This window comes from Lissotriton vulgaris, chromosome 3_1, assembly GCF_964263255.1.
Source record: "Lissotriton vulgaris chromosome 3_1, aLisVul1.2, whole genome shotgun sequence".
Classification (NCBI taxonomy): domain Eukaryota; kingdom Metazoa; phylum Chordata; class Amphibia; order Caudata; family Salamandridae; genus Lissotriton; species Lissotriton vulgaris.
In genome coordinates, this window is record NC_141689.1 from 1,680,439,344 (window position 1) to 1,680,462,412 (window position 23,069).

General features: G+C 45.5%; 1 protein-coding gene across 2 annotated transcripts; it reads left to right on the forward strand.

Moving 5' to 3' along the window:
• The first annotated feature begins 1,103 nt into the window (after positions 1-1,103).
• Positions 1,104-16,888, forward strand: PCDH18 (protocadherin 18). 2 transcript variants are annotated; one of them, XM_086962153.1, is made up of 4 exons: positions 1,104-4,190; positions 6,619-6,704; positions 6,809-6,975; positions 15,722-16,888. In XM_086962153.1, exons 1-4 carry the CDS (start codon positions 1,674-1,676, stop codon positions 16,402-16,404), a joined length of 3,453 nt encoding a protein of 1,150 aa, XP_086818279.1. In that variant the 5' UTR covers positions 1,104-1,673; the 3' UTR covers positions 16,405-16,888. The 2 variants fall into 2 exon arrangements, with proteins under 2 accessions (XP_086818279.1, XP_086818280.1); XM_086962154.1 differs by having other exon boundaries at positions 1,104-4,178.
• The last annotated feature ends 6,181 nt before the right edge of the window (positions 16,889-23,069 follow it).

Sequence of the window (23,069 nt, forward strand, 5' to 3'; positions counted from 1 at the left end):
CAGACACATGCATTGGAGAGCGCATGAGGCAGGGGAGGGAAAGAAGAGACGTGTCCTGGCTTTTTTTTTATGGAGTTAGAAGAAGCCCAGTTACGCGGGCTGGGCAGACCAGCACACCCACAAAAGCTGTGACACATATTTCTCTTGGTAGCCAGTTAGTTTGATCGCCAAACAGGAGTGCGAGCGCTGGGAGGGGCGCAATTGTCCCGCTGCGCATCGGGAAGGGATACAGATTCCTTGCTGAGATCTGGATAGATCAGTGAAGATAACAAAATGTGCTGTGCCACACTGCTATCCAAACACAGTAGCTACAGAGACACCCTATATATTCTTAAGAAAGTGCAGTAAGATTACATATAATAAAGGTGATGTCTGCTAGCATTGCGTTGCGCCACGAGCTGCACTAGACGTGGACAAACAAATTGCTTCTTTTGAAACTGCAATAAAATACACACAGACTCCGTCTCCCAACTCTTATATGCGTGCAGTTCTGACATATGTCAGGTCCATCGAACGAGCCCTGTCCGCTGACACCAAGACGCTTCCATTTTACGCACAGCCCAGCCGGATGGACTCTTCGTGAACAACAAAAACTCCGGGAAAGCATCTATCCAGATGCATGCCTTTCCTGTACGATTAGTCGAATACTGGAAACATAACACTACATCAGTACTGTGGAGGGGGCAGGTTTGGTGAAAGATGCGACATTCTACAGAGAAGGGTGGAGAACGACGCAAACAAATAAAGTCGGTAATGCGGCAGATTAGCGGATTTTACCTAAACAGCCCCAGCTTGAACTGAGTCTCCCCACAGAAACTTTCCTTTCTTACACTTTGGATAAGGGAGGTACAGTCCAGGGTCGCGGGGAGAAAGAAAACGAATTGATAGCACAGATAACAATCCACGGTGTCACGAAAATAAAGGAGACACGGGGCTGTTGTTAAAGTTTTGTTCTCTAGTAATTTGTCTCCCCTTTGTTGGGGCACACTCGCAGAAAGTGAATGCCGTGTGGGAGGGACCCATGGCCACCCCCCGTCTCCCTTCCCTTCCTCCGCCCCCTCCAACCACTTTCCCTCCTGCACTTTTGTGACTCCGCCGTCCCAGGCTCCACCAAGTCGGTGATTGGCCGCGCGCACTTTCAGCACCAGCCTGGCAAAAAAAACGGAGTCGAGAAGCTTTGTCTGAGCTGAAGGCTGAAGTTGTGGCGAGTTTAGTCTGGAGCGGGCGACCAAGGGGGGTTTAGTCTGCGTGTCAGCAGAGGAGAAGGAAGGGCAGAGATCAGTCTTTGGAGGGAAAGCAGCAGAGCAGGCTTGGGAGCCGCAGTGAAGAGGTGGGCACTGGAAGGGTAGCGCTGAACGGAACAGCTACAGCAGGGGCACCGGACCTGCTGCAAAGGAGAGCGCGATTCCTCCTCCAAAGACAAGCCTTGCAGCAGGGAAGAGGCGAGCCCAGAGCCGCAGCATCCTTCCTGGGGTCCGACACAGCCCTTCGCGGGCAGCAGTCACAGGAGAGAGAAAGAGGAGGGAAAGTTTCCGCGGCTGAACATTGGAAGCTTCCCGGACTCGCTTGTTCTGCAGAGGGGACTTTGCCAGCACCCCGGCTCTGGGGACCCAATGCGCGCTGGGCTCAAGCCGCCCAGGGAGTTTGGCCAGAGCGTGGTGTGAGTCCCCCGCATGCCGAGGATGCTTTGGAAAAAGATGAGTGAACGCAGCATCTCCCGGGGACTCCTGCCCCTCGTGTGCCTCCTGCTGGCCCTGCTCCGGGGATCCGGGGCCACCAACCTCAAGTACCGCATCTACGAGGAGCAGCGGCCGGGCACCGTGGTGGCGCGGCTCTCGGAGGACGTGGCCGCCCTGCTGGCCGAGCTGCCCGACCCGTCGGCCGTGCGCTTCCGCGCCATGCAGCGCGGCGGGCCACAGTTGCTGCGGGTGCGGGATGACAGCGGCGAGCTGAGCGTGGCCGGGCGCATCGACCGCGAGCAGCTGTGCCAGCGCGATGCCAACTGCTCGCTGCAGTTCGATGTGATCACCCTGCCCACCGAGCACCTGCGCATCCTACACGTGGAGCTGGAAGTGCTGGATATCAACGACAACGCGCCGCAGTTCCCGCGCCCTCTGATCGCCCTGGAGGTGTCCGAGAGCGCGGCCGCTGGCACCCGCATCCCGCTGGATGCCGCCACCGACGCCGATGTGGGCGACAACGCGCTGCAGGGCTACGCGCTGTCCGGCGCCGACTGCTTTGGCATCGAAGTGCGCTCCCGCACCGACGGCGCCAAGTACGCCGAGCTGGTGCTGCTGAAGGAGCTGGACCGCGAAAAGCAGGCGGGCTACGAGCTGCAGCTGACCGCCTCGGACCTGGGGGTGCCCCAGAGGCAGGGCACCGCCGTCATCAAGATCACCGTGTCCGATGCCAACGATAACAGCCCGGCCTTCGAGCGGCCGTCCTACACCCTGCAGCTGCCCGAGAGCTCCGCGCCGGGCGCCCTCCTCATCGATCTGAACGCAACCGACCCCGACGAAGGTGCCAACGGGAAGATCGTCTACGCCTTCAGCAGCCACGTGTCGCCACAGATCCTGGAGACCTTCAAGGTGGACCCGGAGACGGGCCACCTGACCCTGCTCAAGCCGGTGGACTACGAGGCCACCAGGTCCTACGAGATCGACGTCCAGGCCCAGGACATGGGCCCCAACCCCATCCCTGCGCACTGCAAGGTCATCATCAACGTGGTGGACGTCAACGACAACAAACCGGAAGTGAGCATCAACCTGATGACTGTTGGCAAGGAAGATGTGACCTACATCTCAGAAGCGGCGCCTGTGGACACGTTTGTGGCCCTGGTCAGGGTGCAGGACAAGGACGCAGGCCTGAACGGGGAAGTAGTGTGCAAGCTTCATGGGCACGGCCACTTCAAACTCCAGAAGACCTACGAAAACAACTACTTAATTTCCACCAACGCCTCGCTGGACAGGGAGAAGCGGTCTGAGTACAGTCTGACTGTGATAGCAGAGGACAGGGGGATCCCAAGCCTTTCCACTGTCAAGCACTTCACTGTCCAACTCAATGATGTCAACGACAACCCGCCCCGCTTCCAGACCAGCCGGTACGAAATCATGGTAGCCGAGAACAACTCCCCTGGAGCCTACATAACCTCGGTTATGGCCACCGACCCAGACCGAGGGGACAATGGCCTGGTGACCTACACTATCCTGGACAGCCATATCTTAGGGGGTTCCATCTCCACCTATGTGACTATTGACCCATCCAATGGGGCCATCTATGCACTTAGGACTTTTGATCACGAAGATGTGAATCAGGTGGCTTTCGTAGTTCAGGCCAGAGATGGAGGCGAGCCACAGCTTTCGACCAACGCCACCGTGGTCCTCACCATCCTTGATGAGAACGACAACCCGCCTGTTATTGTGAGTCCGGCCCTGAGGAACAACACTGCTGAAATCGCAGTTCCCAAAGATGTCGAAAGTGGCTTCCTTGTCACCAAGATCAGGGCCAACGACAGAGACTCTGGTATGAATTCTGAGCTTAGTTGTTCAATCACAGCAGGCAACGAGGACAACGTTTTTATAATAGACCCTAAATCATGTGATATTTACATGAATATAAGCATGGAATCCTTTCCTTACACAGAATGGGAACTGTTCGTGACTGTTCATGATAAAGGAAGTCCTCAACTGAGTGCCAAAGCTGTCCTTAAGTGCTTCGCCTTCGAAACCTCCTACGGTGCTTCCAGCACCGAAGCCACCTACACCAGGACAGCCTCTCTGGATGTCTCCATGATAATAATCATTTCTCTGGGCGCCATTTGTGCCGTCCTGTTGGTCATCATGGTGATCTTTGCCACCAGATGCAACAGAGAAAAAAAGGACACCAGGTCATACAACTGTCGTGTGGCAGAATCAACTTACCAGCACCACCCCAAGAGGCCATCGCGACAGATCCACAAGGGGGACATTACGCTGGTGCCCACTCTGAACGGCACCTTACCCATCAGATCTCACCACAGGTCATCGCCATCATCATCGCCAACTTTGGAAAGGGGGCAAATGAGCAGCAGACAAAGTCAACACAGCCGGCAGTCCCTCAACAGCCTGGTGACCATCTCCTCAAACCATGTGCCCGAGAACTTCTCGCTAGAGCTCACCCATGCCACTCCCGCCGTTGAGGTAAGACCCGCTGTAAGTACCCGAGTATTGATGCAACTTGCTATCAATTTTTATTTTAAATGTTTGTGCACGTGCTGAAAACTTTGTACACTGTAATATTGGGATAAACTCATTGTGGAATTGTGAATCAAAATTCATAGTCACTTATTTATTTGAGGCCCTGTCTGTTGCCACACAGGCTAGATTAGATGCTTGGGTTATTGTGAGAACTCAGCCACTTGTGGTGATTTTCTGAAGTTAAAAGAAAGATCAGAGGACTGTTTTATTGTACACGTAGTAAGAGGGTACATGTTTATTCTCAGCAGCAGAGTAGGTCAGGTCATCCACTGATGCTGGACAGGGAGAGCTTCAATCTCTTGTCAAGCTAGAGTATTGTTTACAGTCGAAGCAGATGCAGTATGGAATAGACTTCGTGTACAGTTTTGTTTAAAAAATATTCAGTGTCTTAAAGATGTTGTAGTAGGTACTATGTTTATTCAAGAAATAAAAGCAAGGTCTGACATTCGGTTACTATTAAAAGGATAATAAGCTAGAGTTTGTTGGCATTAATGCTGAAAAGAGCGTTTGAATTGAAATTCGTTTTTCAAAGATCCATTTTTTAATAAGCAATTACTTGGACTGCTTGAGCTCGATGAACCTCGTGTTCTTCATGTGTATTAATTATGAGCCTGTCTTGTTCCACTTATCAAGAGAACCAATGTAAGATGTGACCTGTATACCTGTATACCGTTATATGCTGTGTTTAGTAATTCCTCTTTGACAGTTATGTTGTTTGCACGTGCAACTATAGATTAAGAATATATTGCTTAAAAAGGACCATCGCAGAATAATATCCCCTTCTCTTTCTAGTTGAGAACTTTTCTCCATGTACTCGAAGTCGCAGGTTGAAGACACTGCAGAGATATACATAGCAGAGAGGATTCTATCTGCCATGTTGTCTTCACAGGCCTTCCTTCTGGCTAGTGCAATGTTGCCTTCACAGGCCTTACTTCCGGCTAGTGAAATGTTGCCTTCAAAGGCCTTCCTTTAGGCTAAAAGGCCTAACTTCCGGCTAATGCAATGTTGCCTTCAAAGGCCTTCTCTAGGCTAAAAGGTCTAACTTCCGGATAGTGCAATGTTGCCTTCACAGGCCTTCCTTCCGGATAGTGCAATGTTGCCTTCACAGACCTTCCTCCCGGCTAGCGCAATGTTGCCTTCACAGGCCTTACTTCCGGCTAAATGGCCTAACTTCCGGATAGTGCAATGTTGCCTTCACAGGCCTTCCATCCAGCTAGTGCAAAGTTGCCTTCACAGGCCTTCCTTCCAGCTAGTGCAATGTTGCCTTCAAAGGCCTTCTTTTAGGCTAAAAGGTCTAACTTCCGGCTTGTGCAATGATTCCTTCAAAGGCCTTCTTTAGGCTAAAAGGCCTAACTTCCGGCTAGTGCAATGTTGTCTTCATAGGCCTTCTTTCCCGCTAGTGCCTTGAAGTGCAGATAGCAATGTCTGGGCAAGCTATGCGTTTAATCCTAAGTGTTGTAATAAAAGCAAATAGGAAGGCCCGAGAAGGGCAACATTTAGCCTGACTTGTCACTGTGCAAAATTCTCTGTAAATGTTCTGTTCCCTGGGACTTCAACATCTTGAAACAATTTCCTCGCAAGTTTGCAAAGAACGGTGGCCTATTTCTGCAATCTGACCACATGCCATCCATATTGGCCCAGAACTTCATTGCCCCGCAAGCTTTACTTTAAAAATCAATGAAGAATGCCCGGGGAGGTCAAGATTTAGTCCAATTTGCACACTGCTTGCAAACGTCTGAAGTAAATATCCATCCCCATAGACCTAAAAGTCTTGACTATGGGGATTTATCTGAAAAGTTGCAGAAGGATAGCGCCTTCTGGCTGCCATGTTGTACCTATTGGTCAACCATCATGGCTACTTTCATGGAGTCACATGCGTGGCCTTGTTGGGAAAGCATCTTTTTGCTTCCTAGGCACTACTGAAAGTTACAGAGCCTGAGGTCCACCCTGAAGCGTGATGGGGAATTTTTTTGTATTCATCTATGGTAAATGTTGCTTGCCTTGGCGTTAACAGCTTAAACAACTCTAGCGATAAAGAGGTCATAGGGGGAGAAGGGAAAGAAGGGCTTGTGCTAGTTCCTACTTACTATTGCAATGTATATTTTTAAAGTCCAGAATACTTTGCAGCAACAACTTGCTTTCATGTCTTTCACCTCAGTCTATACATAAGAAGCTTGCACTTGTTTGAAATTTAGATTTGTCTCAGTAACATTGTAATGCAAACCCTTCGTGACAAGTTGGTACAATATGTCTCTTAATGTTGCTCCTATGAAATGTTTAATGCATGTGCGTATATGTGGAGAAGTAACCTTCAAAAGAAACAGCATCCTTTGGAGGCCTTTCATATTCTTTTCGTAACTTGTTGTTTCATTTTCTTACAAAGGTCTCTCAACTGCTTGCCATGCTCCACCAAGGCCAGTATCAGCCGAGGCCCAGTTTCAGAGGAAACAAATATTCCAGGAGTTATAGGTGAGTTCCTAAACTGGTACAAGCCAGCCCCAAGATAAGACTAAGAGTATATAATATGGGTTCTATATGATGTGTGCTTGACCTCTTGTATTTTGCATCCACAGGTATGCCCTCCAAGATATGGATAAGTTTAGCCTGAAGGACAGCGGCCGGGGTGACAGTGAAGCAGGGGACAGTGATTATGACATGGGCAGAGATTCTCCAATAGACCGGCTTCTGGGCGAAGGATTTAGTGATCTTTTCCTTGCAGAAGGCCACAGAATTCCCACAGGTAACAACCATTTACTTGTTCTTAAGATATGGCAAATATTTCACTGAGTATGGCTCCTATCACTGCATTCATTTTTCTCCATATCTTGTCAGGCCTCTCTGACCCCATAATAATATTTTCTAAATAAACATCCTTCTCTGTTGCCCTCTTGTCTTCTGTTCTGATTTCTACCTATAAATTTATCTCATCACCCGTTTTCATCAGTTATCTTTGTCATCCACATCTCTTGCAACATCTGCCATCAGTTACTATTTCCATGTCCATCACTTTATTCTCAATTCTCATCTCCTCCATCGTACTCTTCCACTCCCCCTTTTTACCCCCTTCTTTTTCCCAGTCAGAATACATGGTAACATATGTGCCTAGTTGCCTATGACATTTTGAGATAAGCAATCTTGGCAACACATTTATGCTTCTGAAGGAATGTGAATGTGTAAAAAAGGTCATTACGACATCATGCACAAATACACCCAAATGTATGGAAAGCGCATGTTTACGATTTTGATTATCACCACTCTGTCCACCAACAAATTAAAGTGCGAGGAGTCAGAGGCAGACCTTTAAGCCATTTATTACGCTAGCAGGAACAATATACAACTCACACTCTGGCAAGAGTAGACAGCAAAGACCAATATTTACTCTGCCATATTTATACGAAACTCAAAGCAGAGCTTACGTGACTTCATACACACATGCTTAATAGTGGGAATTCCCTCTGCCAATCAGATGCCAGTTCAAAGTTGCATCTCACAAGATAAAAATTGAGTATCAGTGAAAAGGCCTTCTAGTTGTGTGGTTTGCCACTATCTGGTGACTAAAACAAACTTTGGAGCAAAAAGCTTTTCTTGTGAAGGGGAGTTGTTTTGAGTTGAATGACATTTGTAGGCCTATTATGTGAAATTTATGTGCGTTTAGATCACTCTAATCCATTTCTTAAAGTTAACATTTCACAAATGCACACCCCCAAAGTTAATAAAGAGGGCTTGTGTTCATTGTGGGAAACTGGGCCCAGTGAAGAAGGTTGAGGTATTGCTCACAACGTATTTTCAAGTGTTAAGTGTGTGTTATCTCCATTTTCAAATACCTTGGCCCTTTATGAAGAATTTGAGAAAACCAGTTAGTGTTGCCATGCCTGTTTCTTGGCCACAACGGGCCTCTAAGACATAGGCCTGAATTATCTCGCCAAGCCTTAGTCACTCACAGAAATGTATTTTGTCATAATTGGGATTTGTAATGGTAAACTATATTGCATAGTGTCAAGGATGCACACAGGCATGCCTCCTAGTAGGAAGGTCATGTCACACAGGCTGCAACATTGGTTCTTTGGTGGCTGTGCACATCACTTACACCCACTTCAAGGTGGTGCAAGTGAGCCTCAAATATGGATTTTGGCAGTCACAGAACATTGGTTAGTGGATGAAAGGCCTGCCAGATTTGGACCACTTCACTTCCAGTATTGCAGTGCATATGACAGGCTTTGGCTAGCCTTATTTGCCACTGGACATCTCAGAATGAGCATCCTTAAATGTGAATAGGGCATGCCAACATCTGTGTAAGGTAGTCCTTGGAACATTTGCACACCCTCCTTAGGCTGTTTGTGGATGATGTGTTTTAAAACTGTGGCAGGTACGTTTATGTATTTGTACTTGCTGTGCTGTGTTGAGAAAGTTAGACTCTTACCTATCAATTTGCCAACATTTTTGCTGAATCTCCCTTTTTACAAATTAATTTGGCAGCATGTGCTGTATTTGTGGGAAGGCTCTACGAACAGCCACATTTCCGCAGGATCATTGTTTCCACTCATTTCACAAACCACTTTCATTAAATCTAGGGATGTTTTCCAATCCACCCTCAAAGAGAGGATTTGTGGTCTAGAAATTCTATACACGCTTACTTTTCCAGCTTTTTGAAAGACATCCAGAAACTAGTGATGGAAACTGAGTCATGAATGGTAAACTTGACATGATCAGAAGAGTTTGCAAACATATTTAAGCTATAAGTGAAAGAAAGTTAGTGAAGTATAGTAAAGGATAGCGTATTAACCTGTTGTGGGGTGCATTGGACTCTATAATGGTCTTTTTCACCCACACAGACTGTTAAAGGGATATTATCTGTATTGGGGAGTTGAATAGTACAATTTACTGGAGTCGGACAAGAGAAACATATGGTGGAGTGGGGTGAAGAAGTGATAGAGATATTGTTGGATAAGAATCTGCTTCCCAAATCTGCTCCAAATACTTTATAAAGATGGGTTGACGTTTAGAATAAAAACAAGCTGTTTACATTGCTACAAGGTCATGGGGCGCCTTCAGGTGCTCCAAAATGCCGCAGCACGGCTCGTGCTAAGACTCCCGAGAAGGTCTCCCTCTAAACCCGCTCTCCAAGCTCTCCATTGGCTTCCGATGGAGAAGAGAGTTGAGTTTAAGGCCCTCTCAACGTGCCATCGCATTCTGAGCGGCAAAGCCCCTGTGCCACTTCAGAGTTTGGTGTCCCACTATGAGCCCACCCGCAATTTACGGTCCTCTCAGACGGGACTACTTGTGGTGCCCAGAGTTAGGAAGGCGCGGATGGGGGGGAGATCTTTCAGATACCTTGCTCCCAAGTGCTGGAATGTCTTGCCCCCAGACTTGCGTCTTGAGCCATCAGAGGCCCTGTTTAGGAAAAAATTAAAAACTTTCCTTTTTAGCAGGTAGTTCCTGGGGGAGGGGGGGATGGCAATTGCTCACTTATCATAGCGCGGGGACACGCCTTCTGGCGTCACCAGGCGCTTTAAAAATGTCCAAATAAATAAATAAATACTGTGGTTTGTTTGCCACATGTTTTTCTATTCACGATTTTTAGTTTCACCTCATGTCCTGGAATTGTGTGTATACTCATATGTCTCATTGCAATTTTTGTTGAAATAATGCATTTAAAAAGATGTGACCTTCTCAGTTATAGCTATATCAGAAGATGTGTAACAAGAGTTTATCAATGTAATGTTAGGTGACATGCAATCTGAACTTAGTCTCCTCAACTATGTTAAACAAAATAAAACTTGAGTGTATTTTGAGTGACACTGTTGATAACATCAGCATTGCATGAGAAATAGAAAATAAGATTGAGCGGAAAAAGAGAGCATTATTCCTTCATCACCTCACAGGTTTCCTCTTTGTCCAGTCATCATTCCCTGTCTTTCCTTACTTTCCTGATTCTTTACTCTTTCCCCCTTTCAAGAATATCCATGATATCGTGTTTATGTTAACTTAGTGGTTAGTGCCATGGCAGACCATTTGGTGCACGATTGAGAACGCTGGATGATAGAGTAAGCCATTTAGAGTATTTGGCCAGACTAAGAGGTCATATTGACCCCGTTCTGGATGCTTAATCTTTAGCACGACCCGTAGCAGCCAGTTAGGTTGCTACCTGCTATTTGCCCTGAAGAAGACCCCATCTGAATCACTCAGTGGGGCTGAAACATTGACCGTTTTCTAACCCTGACGACTCATTCCTTGTTGAATTACATATAATCTGAAACTAGCATTTGCCTGGATTTAGATGCAATGAGTCCTAGTAGGTAGGTCTATAGATGTATGGATATATTGTCTGTTCACTATATAATTTGTTCACTCTTGTCACTTGCACATGTGCTATTATCACAGCACATTGATATTACTGTACTGTCTTTGCAACAGTTGTTTTTGATTCATTTTTGCAATATAAACAACCTATTATGAATATTCTTTGTTTAATAATAGATATGAGTACCAGTTTTCTGGTTGTGGAATTCATAAAAATTGAATCGAGTGCAAAACTCTATTTGTAATTGTATATATGTAATTAAGGACAGTTGCCATTTCTGCTATGAGAGGAAGGGTGGGGAGATATTAAGGAAGGATGCTGGTGAATATTAGACCTGGGTAGTGGTGCCTTTATTGAGATCAAAATCGAGCTTTGGTCCCTTCACTTTCTCTTCTGCAGCCTTCTGTTTCAACTCTTTCCACTTCTCACTCACTATGTTATCTTTCTGTTATGTGAGATCCATCTCTCATCTTCCACCGAGTCACATCACCCACTGTCTTCCTTCCTTTTCTCTCTTTCATTCTCTCATGCAATCCTCCAACACCTATGGTTTCACCATCCACAGTTCTGTAACGCCGTTTGTTTTCTCTTATCTTCACCCATCCTTTCACACTATGTGTTCCCATTTTCTTCTCTGCATTTAATCCTCTTCCCTTTAGTACGACTATTCTCCCATCAGTCCTCCCCATTTTTTCTTTTTAGACCTTACATGTGTTGCTGCAACCTTATGCTCCATTTCCCCTGGTAATTTATTCGCTTCTTCCATGTTAGTGTTCTCAGTGTAGACTAGTAGACCGCAGAAACTGTGAGCAGATGTCCATGCAGATTATTTTTGACTAAAATTAGCCATTTTCAATCCTTTACTGAGTGGGTTTCTAATATAGACATCCCATATGTGTCCTAATGCCTGTTTTGAAGCTAATATTTAAACACTTCTGAAAGGAAGTTATGTTCGTGGCCCATATGAAGAGATGGAACCAACGAAAGACTGCAAAAAGGCATTTGTGTTTTTCATACTGATTTTATAGGATAAGTGGCATGCTGGAACCACATTCATTGTGCAGCAGTTGCATGTCTTTAAAACATTTATAACTAAGCAACGATTAATTAGATCTTAGTTTCAAATTAAGTGCAAGTCAATTAATTAACTCATTTCATAAAAGGTGAAGAATGCCAGCTGTCTGTGCAGACATTCCCAAAGATATGTCTTGCACGATCTCATTTTTAACACTTCATTCTCACCAAGCCTGACAAGGGGCCCTGCAAGGATGGGCAAAAGCTAGAAACTTTGCCATTTGAATTGAGAGATTAAGTTGAATGTGAAGTCTATAATTCCCTGTCTTCATAGGTACCCATACATTCAGCTGTGTGTCCTGCCCAGGAAGGCAATTGTTAGGTAAAGGGCTAGAGCCATGCATGAAAGGCGCAGCTTTGGAACCTGAGAGGGGTGAATTGCTCTCCATAGTTCAGGGCTTCCTTTAATGGCAGTGAGTAAACAGCTGGCACTTGGCAACTGGGCACTAGTAACTAATGACACTCATGCTCTCCAAGGGCAGAACCTCCAGGGTCTGGGAATCATGGTCTGCTGCTACAGAGTAGCAGTGGTCCAGCTGCATCCCTGAATGGCAAGGTTGACTCACACTACTACACATGCCCATAAGCTGTCCCTCCTCCCTTATTTTAAAGTTCAAGAGATTATCACTTTGCAAAGCTCATGAAGTTTATACAAATAGACTGCAACTTTGCCCCTTTCTGATCCTAACTTGCAGTGCCGTACTCAAACTCATTTTTGTGAAGTTTGGTTAGAATTTGTGCATTTTATTTTATCAAATGTATGAGAGCAGAGAACATCAACAAAGAGATTTAACATCTACCATTAACTGAATACCTGCTTCTTAGGACCTACGTGTGTGTGTGTGTGTGTGTGTTTGATATCTATAGCTTCTCTACATTGATTTGGTTACATTTATATCAGTGTTTTCTAGTCTAGTGACATGCCAAATTAATGAATAAGAATGTGTCACAATAAATGTTGAGGGGGTGCACCCTTAGCAAGGCAGACATTTGGGGATATATAAGCTTGAGCATTATTGGTGTTTATCGAAGAGCACACATCACCTTACCTATGTTATACAAAAGGTACATAGGGACGAAATCAGATTCCCATTGGTTTGCCTGGCACAATGGTGGCTTTCAGTCTCGAAATTTGAGATTGTAAAGTTTCGGCAGTATTAGATGCAGCCTGTTTGATTTTTTTTTAAATATTTCCCACAGTTCACATGAGAGAGAATTTCCAGCAAAAATATATGCTGGTGATGTGGTGGCAGTCTGATAACACATGGATGCCTTCAAGGTTGGAAGGGAAGACCTTTAATCAGTGTCATAGGAAAGTATTTTACATTGATTTGTAAATTAGGAGTCCCTGCAGATAGGAGTCAATCGGCCTAATTTAGAGTTTGGGTGATGGGTTACTTCGTAACAACTTGACAGGTATCATGTCTGCTGTATTACAAGTGCATTATATCCAGGGCCATTGAAATTACGTACTTTTTGCGGTTGCTGCGTTTTCCTCATAATAATAGTTTTGCCACATTTGCCACAATCCATCGTCTGCTGCATTATCTGCAGATTTCAACAAAGTAAATAGTTTCTTGCTCAAACAGACCAAAAGTTACTAAATGCCAGGTGACACGTTTTGCCACTCAGTAGATGGCCCTTCGTAAAGGTTGACTGGTCACCTTTCTGTTGCTTATTTCTATATTTGTGCATCATACTGGTACTAATGATGTGATAACTTTGCCCAGATAGTGTTCACATGCAAAAGTTCCAAAATAATGATGTACTACTAACACTAAATGAGCTATATTATGCTGCATCATTTGCCTTTTCTTGACACATAATTTAGTCAACCCTCCTGTATAATTTGGTCCTACTCGGGCCTATAATTCCAGTGGCCCTGATTATATCCTATAGCGTTTGTAATAACGTGGACAGGATATCCATTATGCCGTGATAGAGTAACCCATCCATTAAACGCTGAATCAGGCCCTATGTGTTTTCAGTGCCAGGTTGGTTAGGTACTTCAGAGATGCACTGCACCTGTGGGTACCAGGAGTTGTCATGAAACCTTAGAGGGGTTTGGGGCAGTTTATGCATTTTTGGCCACTCTTAGAATCAAGTGGCACTGCGGAGCACGGGCAAAGTGTTGACATTGTGTCATTTGTGAAGCAGGCAAGCATTATATCTGTACCATACGTTTTCATAATCGGGTTAATCCCTCGGCACAATATTTGTAATTTGATGTGGAAGATATCCAGCTAGGCATTATTTTAATTGAAGGCACCCTGCAGCTTTTTCACTCATTTACTCTGACATTCTGTGATTCCAGCCACCTATGCTAATTTCCCATCTCCTCTATTATTCCCATCATGCCTGCCTTCTGTGTGTACACAGGCATGCTGACATCTCACTCTGTAAAATAATGTCAGGCCGGGCGCAGCCTTCAGGGACATGCTGTAAACTCTAATCCACAGAGGCCCAAGGTGAATAACCTCTAAAATCGCCCCGGTCCCTTCTTGCCTGCATTGTTAGGGTCCCACAGATGGAGGCTGATTTCCATGTAGCAGCATGTTGTGCTGCCCCAAAGCCATCTGGCCTCCCATTGTCACCCTTTCGCTTTCTTCGAATCCTCTCACTGTTAATGCCTCTGTCTGGGCTCGGCCCCCTGGTCCCCAGCGAGCTGAGCCAGGGCGACCAGTGCGCCCCCATCAGCGCTGTCTGTATAATAAGCCTCGTGGTACAAGGAGGGGCACACTGGGTTGCAGATGCATTCTGTTGCACATAGAACATTTGGTCAGCCATACATGTCTGATTGATAAGACTTGCAGGGAACTAAAGCTACCAGGCAGGGATGGATGTATGGAAGGCTCGAAAATACAAAGACATGGGGGGAATCGGGCGAAGCAGAGCAAAGAATTCACCACCAAAGTGGCTTTTATGTCTTTTATTTCAAAACGTTCGCCCTTATTTATGACAAATGTCCCACCCACCATTTCTTGATTTGTTTAACACTTCACCGGTGCAGAGGCATGTTAATTGACGAAGCTTGCACTCATGCAGGGCTTTGCAAAATTTCTGATTATTTTTCCTAAAAATCAACATAACATTTGTAAAATTAACATGTATTCGCGAAATAAATTTTTCAGGTATCTCGAGTAACCTTTCTCCCCTAGCTGGATACTGGTTCGAGGAGAATAAATGTTTTGTTCATGGAAATAATACCTGTTGCAAGATGTGTTGTACTTAAACTAGCGTTCCAGTGGGCAAAAATCATACAAAATTAAATGTTCTGCAAAATGGCAGCACTCGGTGTGACGCAGAATTCTGCAATAACGCGAGACTATACCAGTGTTACAAAAAATTGCACAGGCCTATATACAGCTACTATAGGACATGCCATGTCACCACGACAGCCAGTTGCACCTATCACCCCACTCCTATTAATGTGTGTGTGCTGTACATTTTCATGAACAAACCTGCCCGCTTTGGAAGGCAAAATGTCAGATCTAGTGCCGCAGGGGCAAAAGAGCAAGCTGAAAAGGAGACGTAAAGCGAAAGTAATGGGGACGGGGGTCGGGCTCCGAGGGTCTGCTCACGAGGCAGCGGCAGCTGGACAGCGTATGGAGATAGATGGGGGGGGGGGGGAGCAGATTGCTCTGCAGTGTCACAGAGAACAGTGCAAGGGCAGAGCGGGGCAAGGGGAGGACAGAAGGGAGACATTTGGCTGGCTGGGAGCGGACTGAATGCTGAAACCTTTTCACACATAATTTACAGTGTTCACTTGAACAGTTTTTTGCCAGAGGCTTCTAACTGCAATATGTTTGCCTTTGTGAACTCGTGGTGAAACGTTACCCTGCCTTAGCATAAGCAGATTCTTTGAGCCTGAATCTCAGTGTAATTGTAAAGCACGCGCAGCACCTGTGCCCGCGCGCTCCCAATAATCAAACTAAGAATACGTCATTAACCCATTCGGGTCTTTTTTGCAGCAGGTTCCCCCGGTGCAGTTTTGATAGGTTTCTGTGTTGATGTGTGTTTTTCCCATGATGCAATAGGCCTGCAGCCTACAATAACATGAGGTCTTTGCTGAGAGCTGCGGAATTAATGATCTTGTGTCCTTTCCCCACAGCCATGAGACTCTGCACGGATGAATGTCGAGTTCTGGGACACTCGGACCAGTGCTGGATGCCTCCATTGCCATCTCCCACCTCTGACTACAGGTGCAACCTCTTCATTCCTGGAGAGGAGCTCCAGTCACCGCAGCAACAGGAAGAGGAGCAGCAGGAGCCACAGCAAAAACCACAGCTCGAGGACGAGCTGACCACCGTTGACACCAATGAAAAGAAGAAGAGCTTCTCAACCTTTGGGAAAGACTCTGAGAGCGAGGAGGCGGCGGACGTTTGTTCCTCCTCCCTCCTATCAGAAATGAATAGTGTCTTCCAGCGCCTTTTACCGCCATCCATGGACGCGTACACCGAATGTAATGAGTTGGATTGCTCCAATTCTTTGGAGCGCCGGAAAGGGCACCTGGCGGCCAAGACTGTAAGTTACCCCCAAGGGGTGGCAGCGTGGGCAGCAAACTCTTATTTTCCGTGCCCTACAAACAATAATGTGCCACCCCTGGGGATACATTCAGGGGTGCAACCTACTTCAAAATGGCTGCCAGCCATGGAGGAGATCCCAGAGAACTATGAGGAAGATGACTTTGACAGTATGCTCAATCACTTCGGTGAGGGCAAACATGAACTCATGGACGCGAGTGAGCTGGTTGCGGAAATTAACAAGTTGTTACAAGATGTAAGACAGAGCTAGTTGCTTTGAAGCTTTATTTTTTTCCATATTTATGGAAAACTGGAACTATCGCGGAAAACTGGCATTGCCAATCAGTTGCATTTATCATAAATGTGTCTGTGTATGTTAAATATTAAAATATGTATTTTCGTATGTACACAATGCAAGTGTGAATATCCTTATCTGTATTTTAAAAATACATTTGTATCTTATATTTATGTGTAATTTAATAAATAAATTATATTTTTATACTCTGTACTGCAAGCATGTGTTCATACATGTACAAATTGGCACTCTTTATTGTGACAGTAAATGGAAACACACGTACTGAACTGTGTACACATAAAATAAATAATATCCTTGCACTATATTTGAAACCGAGAGTGGCCCTAGCGAATTCACCCACGTACACACTCCCTTTTCTGAATTTTCTTGATCCAACAACTTATTTCAATGTTGCATTCTGATAATAAAAACTTTTCACGAATTGTAAAAAGCATAAAAAGTACTTTCTTTTCTTCTTGCTCTGGAAATGGGATTTCAGTAATCAAGAGGGAGCGTGTGATGTGTGTCCAAAAGAAGAGTTCAGTATTTTTCAATGTTTTTTTAATCTGACTTGATGTATTTCAAAGAAAATTGTATTCCTGTTAACAAACCATGTTTTTGCTTGATTCGTGGAACTGCATGTTTAAAGGATTTTAGGTCTCTTGTGTAGGAAGTCCAAATTTGTTCCAGAACTTTGCACATTTGTGCAAGCCTGCTGTTGGTAGTTACAAACCCTAAATAGACATGATTTTCATTTTGGAGAACACCAGAGCTCCAAAGAACACGGAGGTCTGCAAGTATCCAAATAATTTGGAAACAAATACGCTCCACTGACAGTTTAGAAAACATGAGAGGGTCTTAAGTGTTCTGACGTCAGACACATTTTTGGTTTAAGTTCACATTGCAACAAATTGACTCACGCCTTGTTTTGATTAAAAAAAGTTCAAAATCTTGTTCTTCTACAATCAGCCTGGTATTTTTCAGACTTCCCTGACTCTCCTCATCCATCTCAAGTTCATCTCAGCATCGCAAATGGAACTTCCTTCAACATCCCTTCATCTTTAGCCTAGCAGTGTCAGCCAGCCCCAGTTTCTGTCTAGGCAGGCTGCCCAAAGCAACACTTTTCATCTGTAGGACTAGCCAGAGGCGCAACTGAAACCAATTTCGGGGGGTGGGGTGTATGGGAAGAGAGATTTGGTCTACTAAAAATTTCTTCTAGCAATAGGCAGAGTGGAGATGAAGGGGTGAAAAACACAACAAAGCCTTGTTAACACGTACATTGTCTTTTAAAGACCTGTGAAGTACTCCAGTGCGGCTGCGATAAACTCAAAATGTGTCTTTGTGTATGGCTGGGAAGCTGTCTCAGCCCCGGCTGACACCCACGAGGGGGGAGTGGGGGTGCTGAAGCCTTTTGAGCCCAGTGGGCATTGCCCGCCTGGGTCTAGCCTATGGTTGCAAAAGAACTTTTATGGGCTTCCAAGAACTTAAAGGGTGCTTACAGACTGCTGACTGCTCATCATTGGGTGGTGTTACTATCACACACATTGCTTCCTTCTTATTCAATTGACTTGCCTTTCTCATATGTATGTCCCTTCCATAGAGCCTAGCCTCTTTACCATCCTTTTGACTGACTAACTTGTGTGCTTCCCTGGCTAACTTTTTAGTCAACATTTTTTTTCTTTATGGTTATGCAGCCCGTGAGAGACCATATGTTTTCCAAGCCTAACCCTCCTGTTCTTTTGACCCCAAGCTTCATGTGGCTCTCTCCCATGTGTGTTATACATTCTTCCTTATGCTTCCCCCCTGCCAAATTTACCACTCTCCATGTTGCTCTCTCCATCGTGTGCTTCTCCACTATCTACAATGTTGTTCTGTTCCTTGTGTGCTTCTCTCCTCTCTCTTGCATGCTGCTTTTCCTAAAGCCCAGCTCTTATAGAAAGCAGGAGCATGCTTATGTTACTATGCACGCTGGTGCCCGTAAGCTGATGCTGCCACCAATAGTGGCTGTGTCAACGCGCCTTATTTTTTTCAGCTGATGCTGCACCGCATTAGCCAAAATGCTTTTTGGCAATGCTGCACAGCTTCGCCCAAAGATATTGGCAAAACAAATAGGCTCGAAAGGCGAGATCTACGGGCTTTGCCAATGCTTTATTCTCTCAGTTTTTTTTTCTCAGTATTGCTCAGGCAGATCTTACTCCAGTTATTATTCGATGAAGGTGATCAAGGGTTCCAATTTTCTATTCATCCCACTTTATCTGTCAGTTGGTACTTCTTTCTCAGAGTGGAGCTAAAAGTCCCATTCAGATGAAGGACAACCAACACGAACGTGGAAAGGTGGTTAACGTCCACTCTGGAAGAACATAAACTTTTGACTGAAACACAGGGAGGGTGCCTTGGTGGCATTAGTTTTGTTTATGACTAGAGTTTAGTAGATTTGAACATAATTGACCTCAATGTTGCTGCCCAAACTGCAAGCAAGGCAACTGTGTGCGGGTCGGCTGGATTGTCAGCTACTTCCTCATGGTGCATCATGGGTGGGCGGTTTTCCGCACGACGTGGTCCACTGGTCTGAAAAGGGCGGACCTTCGGGAAAAAGGGAGGGCATGGTTTTGGAAATCGCCCTCACTACAGTGGTGGGGGGGGCAGATATTAGGTGAACTACGCTGGCCTGTGGCGGGTGAGGTCATGTTGCTGGGGAAGTTCAGGTCCATGTACGGCATCCTCTCAGACCAAAAATAACCGTGGCATCACTGGACCCTCAAAGGGGTGCAGGCAGCAAGTTGAAAAAAGGTGGCACTGGTGATGGGTGGTCATTGACAAGCGGTCCTTACCTCGTGACACCTGTGTATGCTCAGTGGGCTCAAGCTAGCACAGGCCCTTGGGTGGAGGAATTTGAGCATAGGGAGCGCCCGATTATGGTATCGCGGGCATATCCACAGGGAGGTTGGATGAGTGGGAACCTCCAAAATGAGGGACCCATCCATGTTTATTGGGTATTGGACAAGGAGTTCTAAGATTAAGTGTCCCTGAACAAGCAATGACCTTATTCGGGGAACATGTTTTGTGATGGATGCACATCAACAATCTCATTTATGTTTTAGCTAACCCCCATATATTAGCGACTCTTTTAAGGACGATGGTGCTCTGTAAGCAAAAGAAAAATATATTGGGTGACTGCAAATAAAAATGGCGAATTGTGTTTTTCTTTTTTATACATTAATAAATACAGCAGGGGTTTTCCCACATCTAAGCCGAAGAACTTGAGTTTTGTGTTCATGGTCACTTACATTGGTGTTAAGGCAAGTGGGGGCTTGGGGGGGGGGGGGCATCGGCAACAACCTGGCCATATCATTTCGCGTGTTTGCCTTCCTATTTGAATGTTCCGTATTGCATATGACCGTCTACCTTTTCCGGTGGTGGAATTTCCATGTTTCTCTTTCTCTCTGTCTCTCATATACACACTCACTCTGCCCCCCCCCCCCCCCCCATGGCCTGCGTGTAAAAATAACCATCTCCCATGTTTTGATAGAATTTAGGTTTAATGGGACTTAACTGTCAATCAATTTAACAGATATAACTAATTAGCCAACGGTAATTAATACATATTCCACGGGAGCTCAAATAAAGCTGTCAGAAGGCTAAACACACAGATCTGGTGTTGTGATAGAAAGAGCAACTTGTCATCTTTCATGCAGCGCCACTGATGAGACGCCTTCCAGCTCGAAGCATCAGCGGGTGAGAGGCACGGCATATCATTTTTTAAGGTGAACACAAGCTTAATACATGATAATTTCATGGAGGTCATCTTTTTATTTCATTTTTTGATTGTACAACTCTAAATAGCGTATTATTTGAGAAGTGTGATGTGAGGTCAGCACATTTTTACCTCAATCGAGGTTTAAATACAAAAAGATGGTGGCAGTCCCCTTAGAACCGTCCTCTGCTTTGAGAAAAAGTTACTCACACGCAGCTGTGGATATTGGATTTGGAATTGACTTGAAATATATGGGTTGAAAATGAGATGAATTAATTGTCATTTTAAAAAATGTAAACTTCTCCATTTTTTGATTATGTATTTATGTTTGTATAGCGCAGCTGTACCAGAAGGTATTTGAGCGCTTTACAACAAAGGATCTCAAACATAGGCAGGCATATGCGTAGAGGGCAGGTAAGACGAATGGGGCAAAATAACCCTAAAGGGAAAAGAGTATTGGGCATATTAGCAAGAACCTCGTTAAAATGATCGCCGTTTTATTGGCAGGAAACTGCCGCTAAAACTGCGATAATGGGATTGCTAATATGCGTTATAGAATTCCACTAGAAGCCCAGGTTAGATGTCCTGCACATCTAACCTGGGCTTCTATTGGAATTCTATAATGCATATTAGCGAGCCCATTATCGCCGTTTTAGCGGCCGTTTCCTGCCGCTAAAACTGCGATAAGTTTAACGAGGTTCTTGCTAATATGCCCCTATGTTCTTTGGATCGAGAGTGGTAAGGGGGATGTAAGGCAGGTAGAAGGAGGGGAAGACAAGTAAATATTGAGGAGTCGACTAAGACAGAACCCCAGACCAGTATGGAGAGAACTTGTTCAGAGCCACTTGTAGCAGAGAGTTCCTAATTGCACGTGTTTCTTCTGGGTCCAGCTCCACCTCAGGACATCTTGAACATGTGGGTCTTTATGGGATGACAGGATGTTTGGAGCTAATCTCAGCTGGGATGGGAGGGAGTTCTGGGTGTTTGCAACTGAGCCAGAAAATTACTGCTTTAGAGCCTTGTGCTAATGGGAATTTTGGCTTCTGGAAGCCCAGGGAACGGCTCACTTTATCGGCGCACCATGATTAAATGGTAAAAGATGCTGGCTCGTACCTATTATATTGACATGCGTTTGCATTTAAAATGTTCTTCATCTGAGAATTGTTATGTCAATTTTGTGGAACAAGAAATGAAAAAAAGATTAAAAAGCGAAGTAACTCACACCCAGCCACATTGTTCCAAAATAAAGGCACATTTTCTATATAATAAATACTTGTTTTTTTCCTTCCTCCAAGGCACTCATTTAGTGTTTGAAAGGTGGCAGCCGGCAAGTCACAAAGTGTGTAGGGAGAGCAGAACAAGAGGTATACCACTAAAACCCAAAGCATTAACCTACTTATTCAAAGGGATGACATGTAATTCACACTAAAGGATATTTATGGTACCTTATTGCATAGGGCCCAGTAATCTGTATAAACTTGAAATCTACAGCCTCTCTGGAGTTTTCACCTGTGAGGATGGTTCAATTGCTTCACTCTATTCAATAATTGGCCCCAGCAGATCAAATGTCTCAATACAGGTTTGTAGGCGTACCCAGAGAGAAAAGGCCACTTGAAACCTACAAGGTCATCACAATTGTGTCTGTTCCTCAAACACTTGCATAATCCAGGATTGTTTCAAAATAGCTTAAAATATGACTCCAATGTTGCAGCACTTCAGGAGGGCCCGGTAGAAGAACTATGCTGTTGAGGGTCCAGGTACTTGACTCCGCTCTGGCCCAACATTCAGATGCGGCCCGATGCTTCCCTGGTTAGGCATTTTTCCGAAGATAATGTTGAACTTCCCCTGTCTCACCCACCAGTATGATATAGAATAAAGTAACCTCATCATCCACATTTAACAGATGCGGCGCATAGTGTCTCATTGAGGGGCTCTTTATTTTGTGTCTACTATGTGCTCCTTTTCTGACACTCTGCGTCTCTGGTCATCGTAACGAAGCATACTTCCTTGCTTTCATGCTCCATCACACTACAAAGCATGCACCATGGAACCAAAGCCACTTACCTAGTAAAGTGTAGCTTCTCCAACTGTACACCCACTTCACCACGTAAACTTGACCCTACAATCAGCAGGCAATGTTTGCTAAAACATACCGTAGTCTCGTGGTAACACAGCTCTGTAGGTCTGTAACACACCCCACCGAAACCAGGAAGACGGTCACCCAGGCCCTCGTCACCAGCCGTCTGGACTACGGGAACACGCTCTACGCTGGAACCACAGCCAAACTCTAGAAAAGACTCCAGCGCATTCAGAACGCCTCAGCACGACTCATCCTAGACATCTCTCTCCACAGCCACATCTCTGCCCACCTGAAAGACCTGCACTGGCTCCCCGTCAACAAGAGTATCACGTTCAGAGTCCTCACCTACGCACAAAAGGCTCTCCATGACACGGGCCCGAAGTACCTCAACAGCCGACTCACATTCTACACACCCACCCGCCAGCTCCATTCCGCCAGCCTCGCCCGCGCCTCCGTCCCAAGAATCCGCAAATCCACCGTCGGAGGAAGATCCTTCTCCTACCTGGCAGCCAAGACATGGAACTCCCTCCCCACACCCACCTACGGCTGACCCTGGACCATCTCTCCTTCAGGAAACAACTCAAGACCTGGCTGTTCGAGCAGTAGCAACCGTCCCCCCCCCCCCCCCCCCCCCTCAGCTCCTGAGACTCTTAACGGGTGAGTAGCGCGCTATACAAATTCTGTTGATTGATTGATTGATTGATTGACACAGATAATGTGCAATTTTAGTGATGTTAAAGCCCAGGCAGTGAATGATCAACTTTAATAGCAAAGTCCTTTGCACACAGAGCCTTGCATATAGTACCC

Bases quoted from the DNA above. Each gene is read 5' to 3' on its own strand.
- PCDH18 (XM_086962153.1), top strand. From the start codon at position 1,674: ATGCCGAGGATGCTTTGGAAAAAGATGAGTGAACGCAGCATCTCCCGG. The intron at 4,191-6,618 runs GTAAGTACCCGA...TTTCTTACAAAG, and splicing joins CCGTTGAGGTAAGACCCGCT to GTCTCTCAACTGCTTGCCAT. The intron at 6,976-15,721 runs GTAACAACCATT...CTTTCCCCACAG, and splicing joins AGGCCACAGAATTCCCACAG to CCATGAGACTCTGCACGGAT.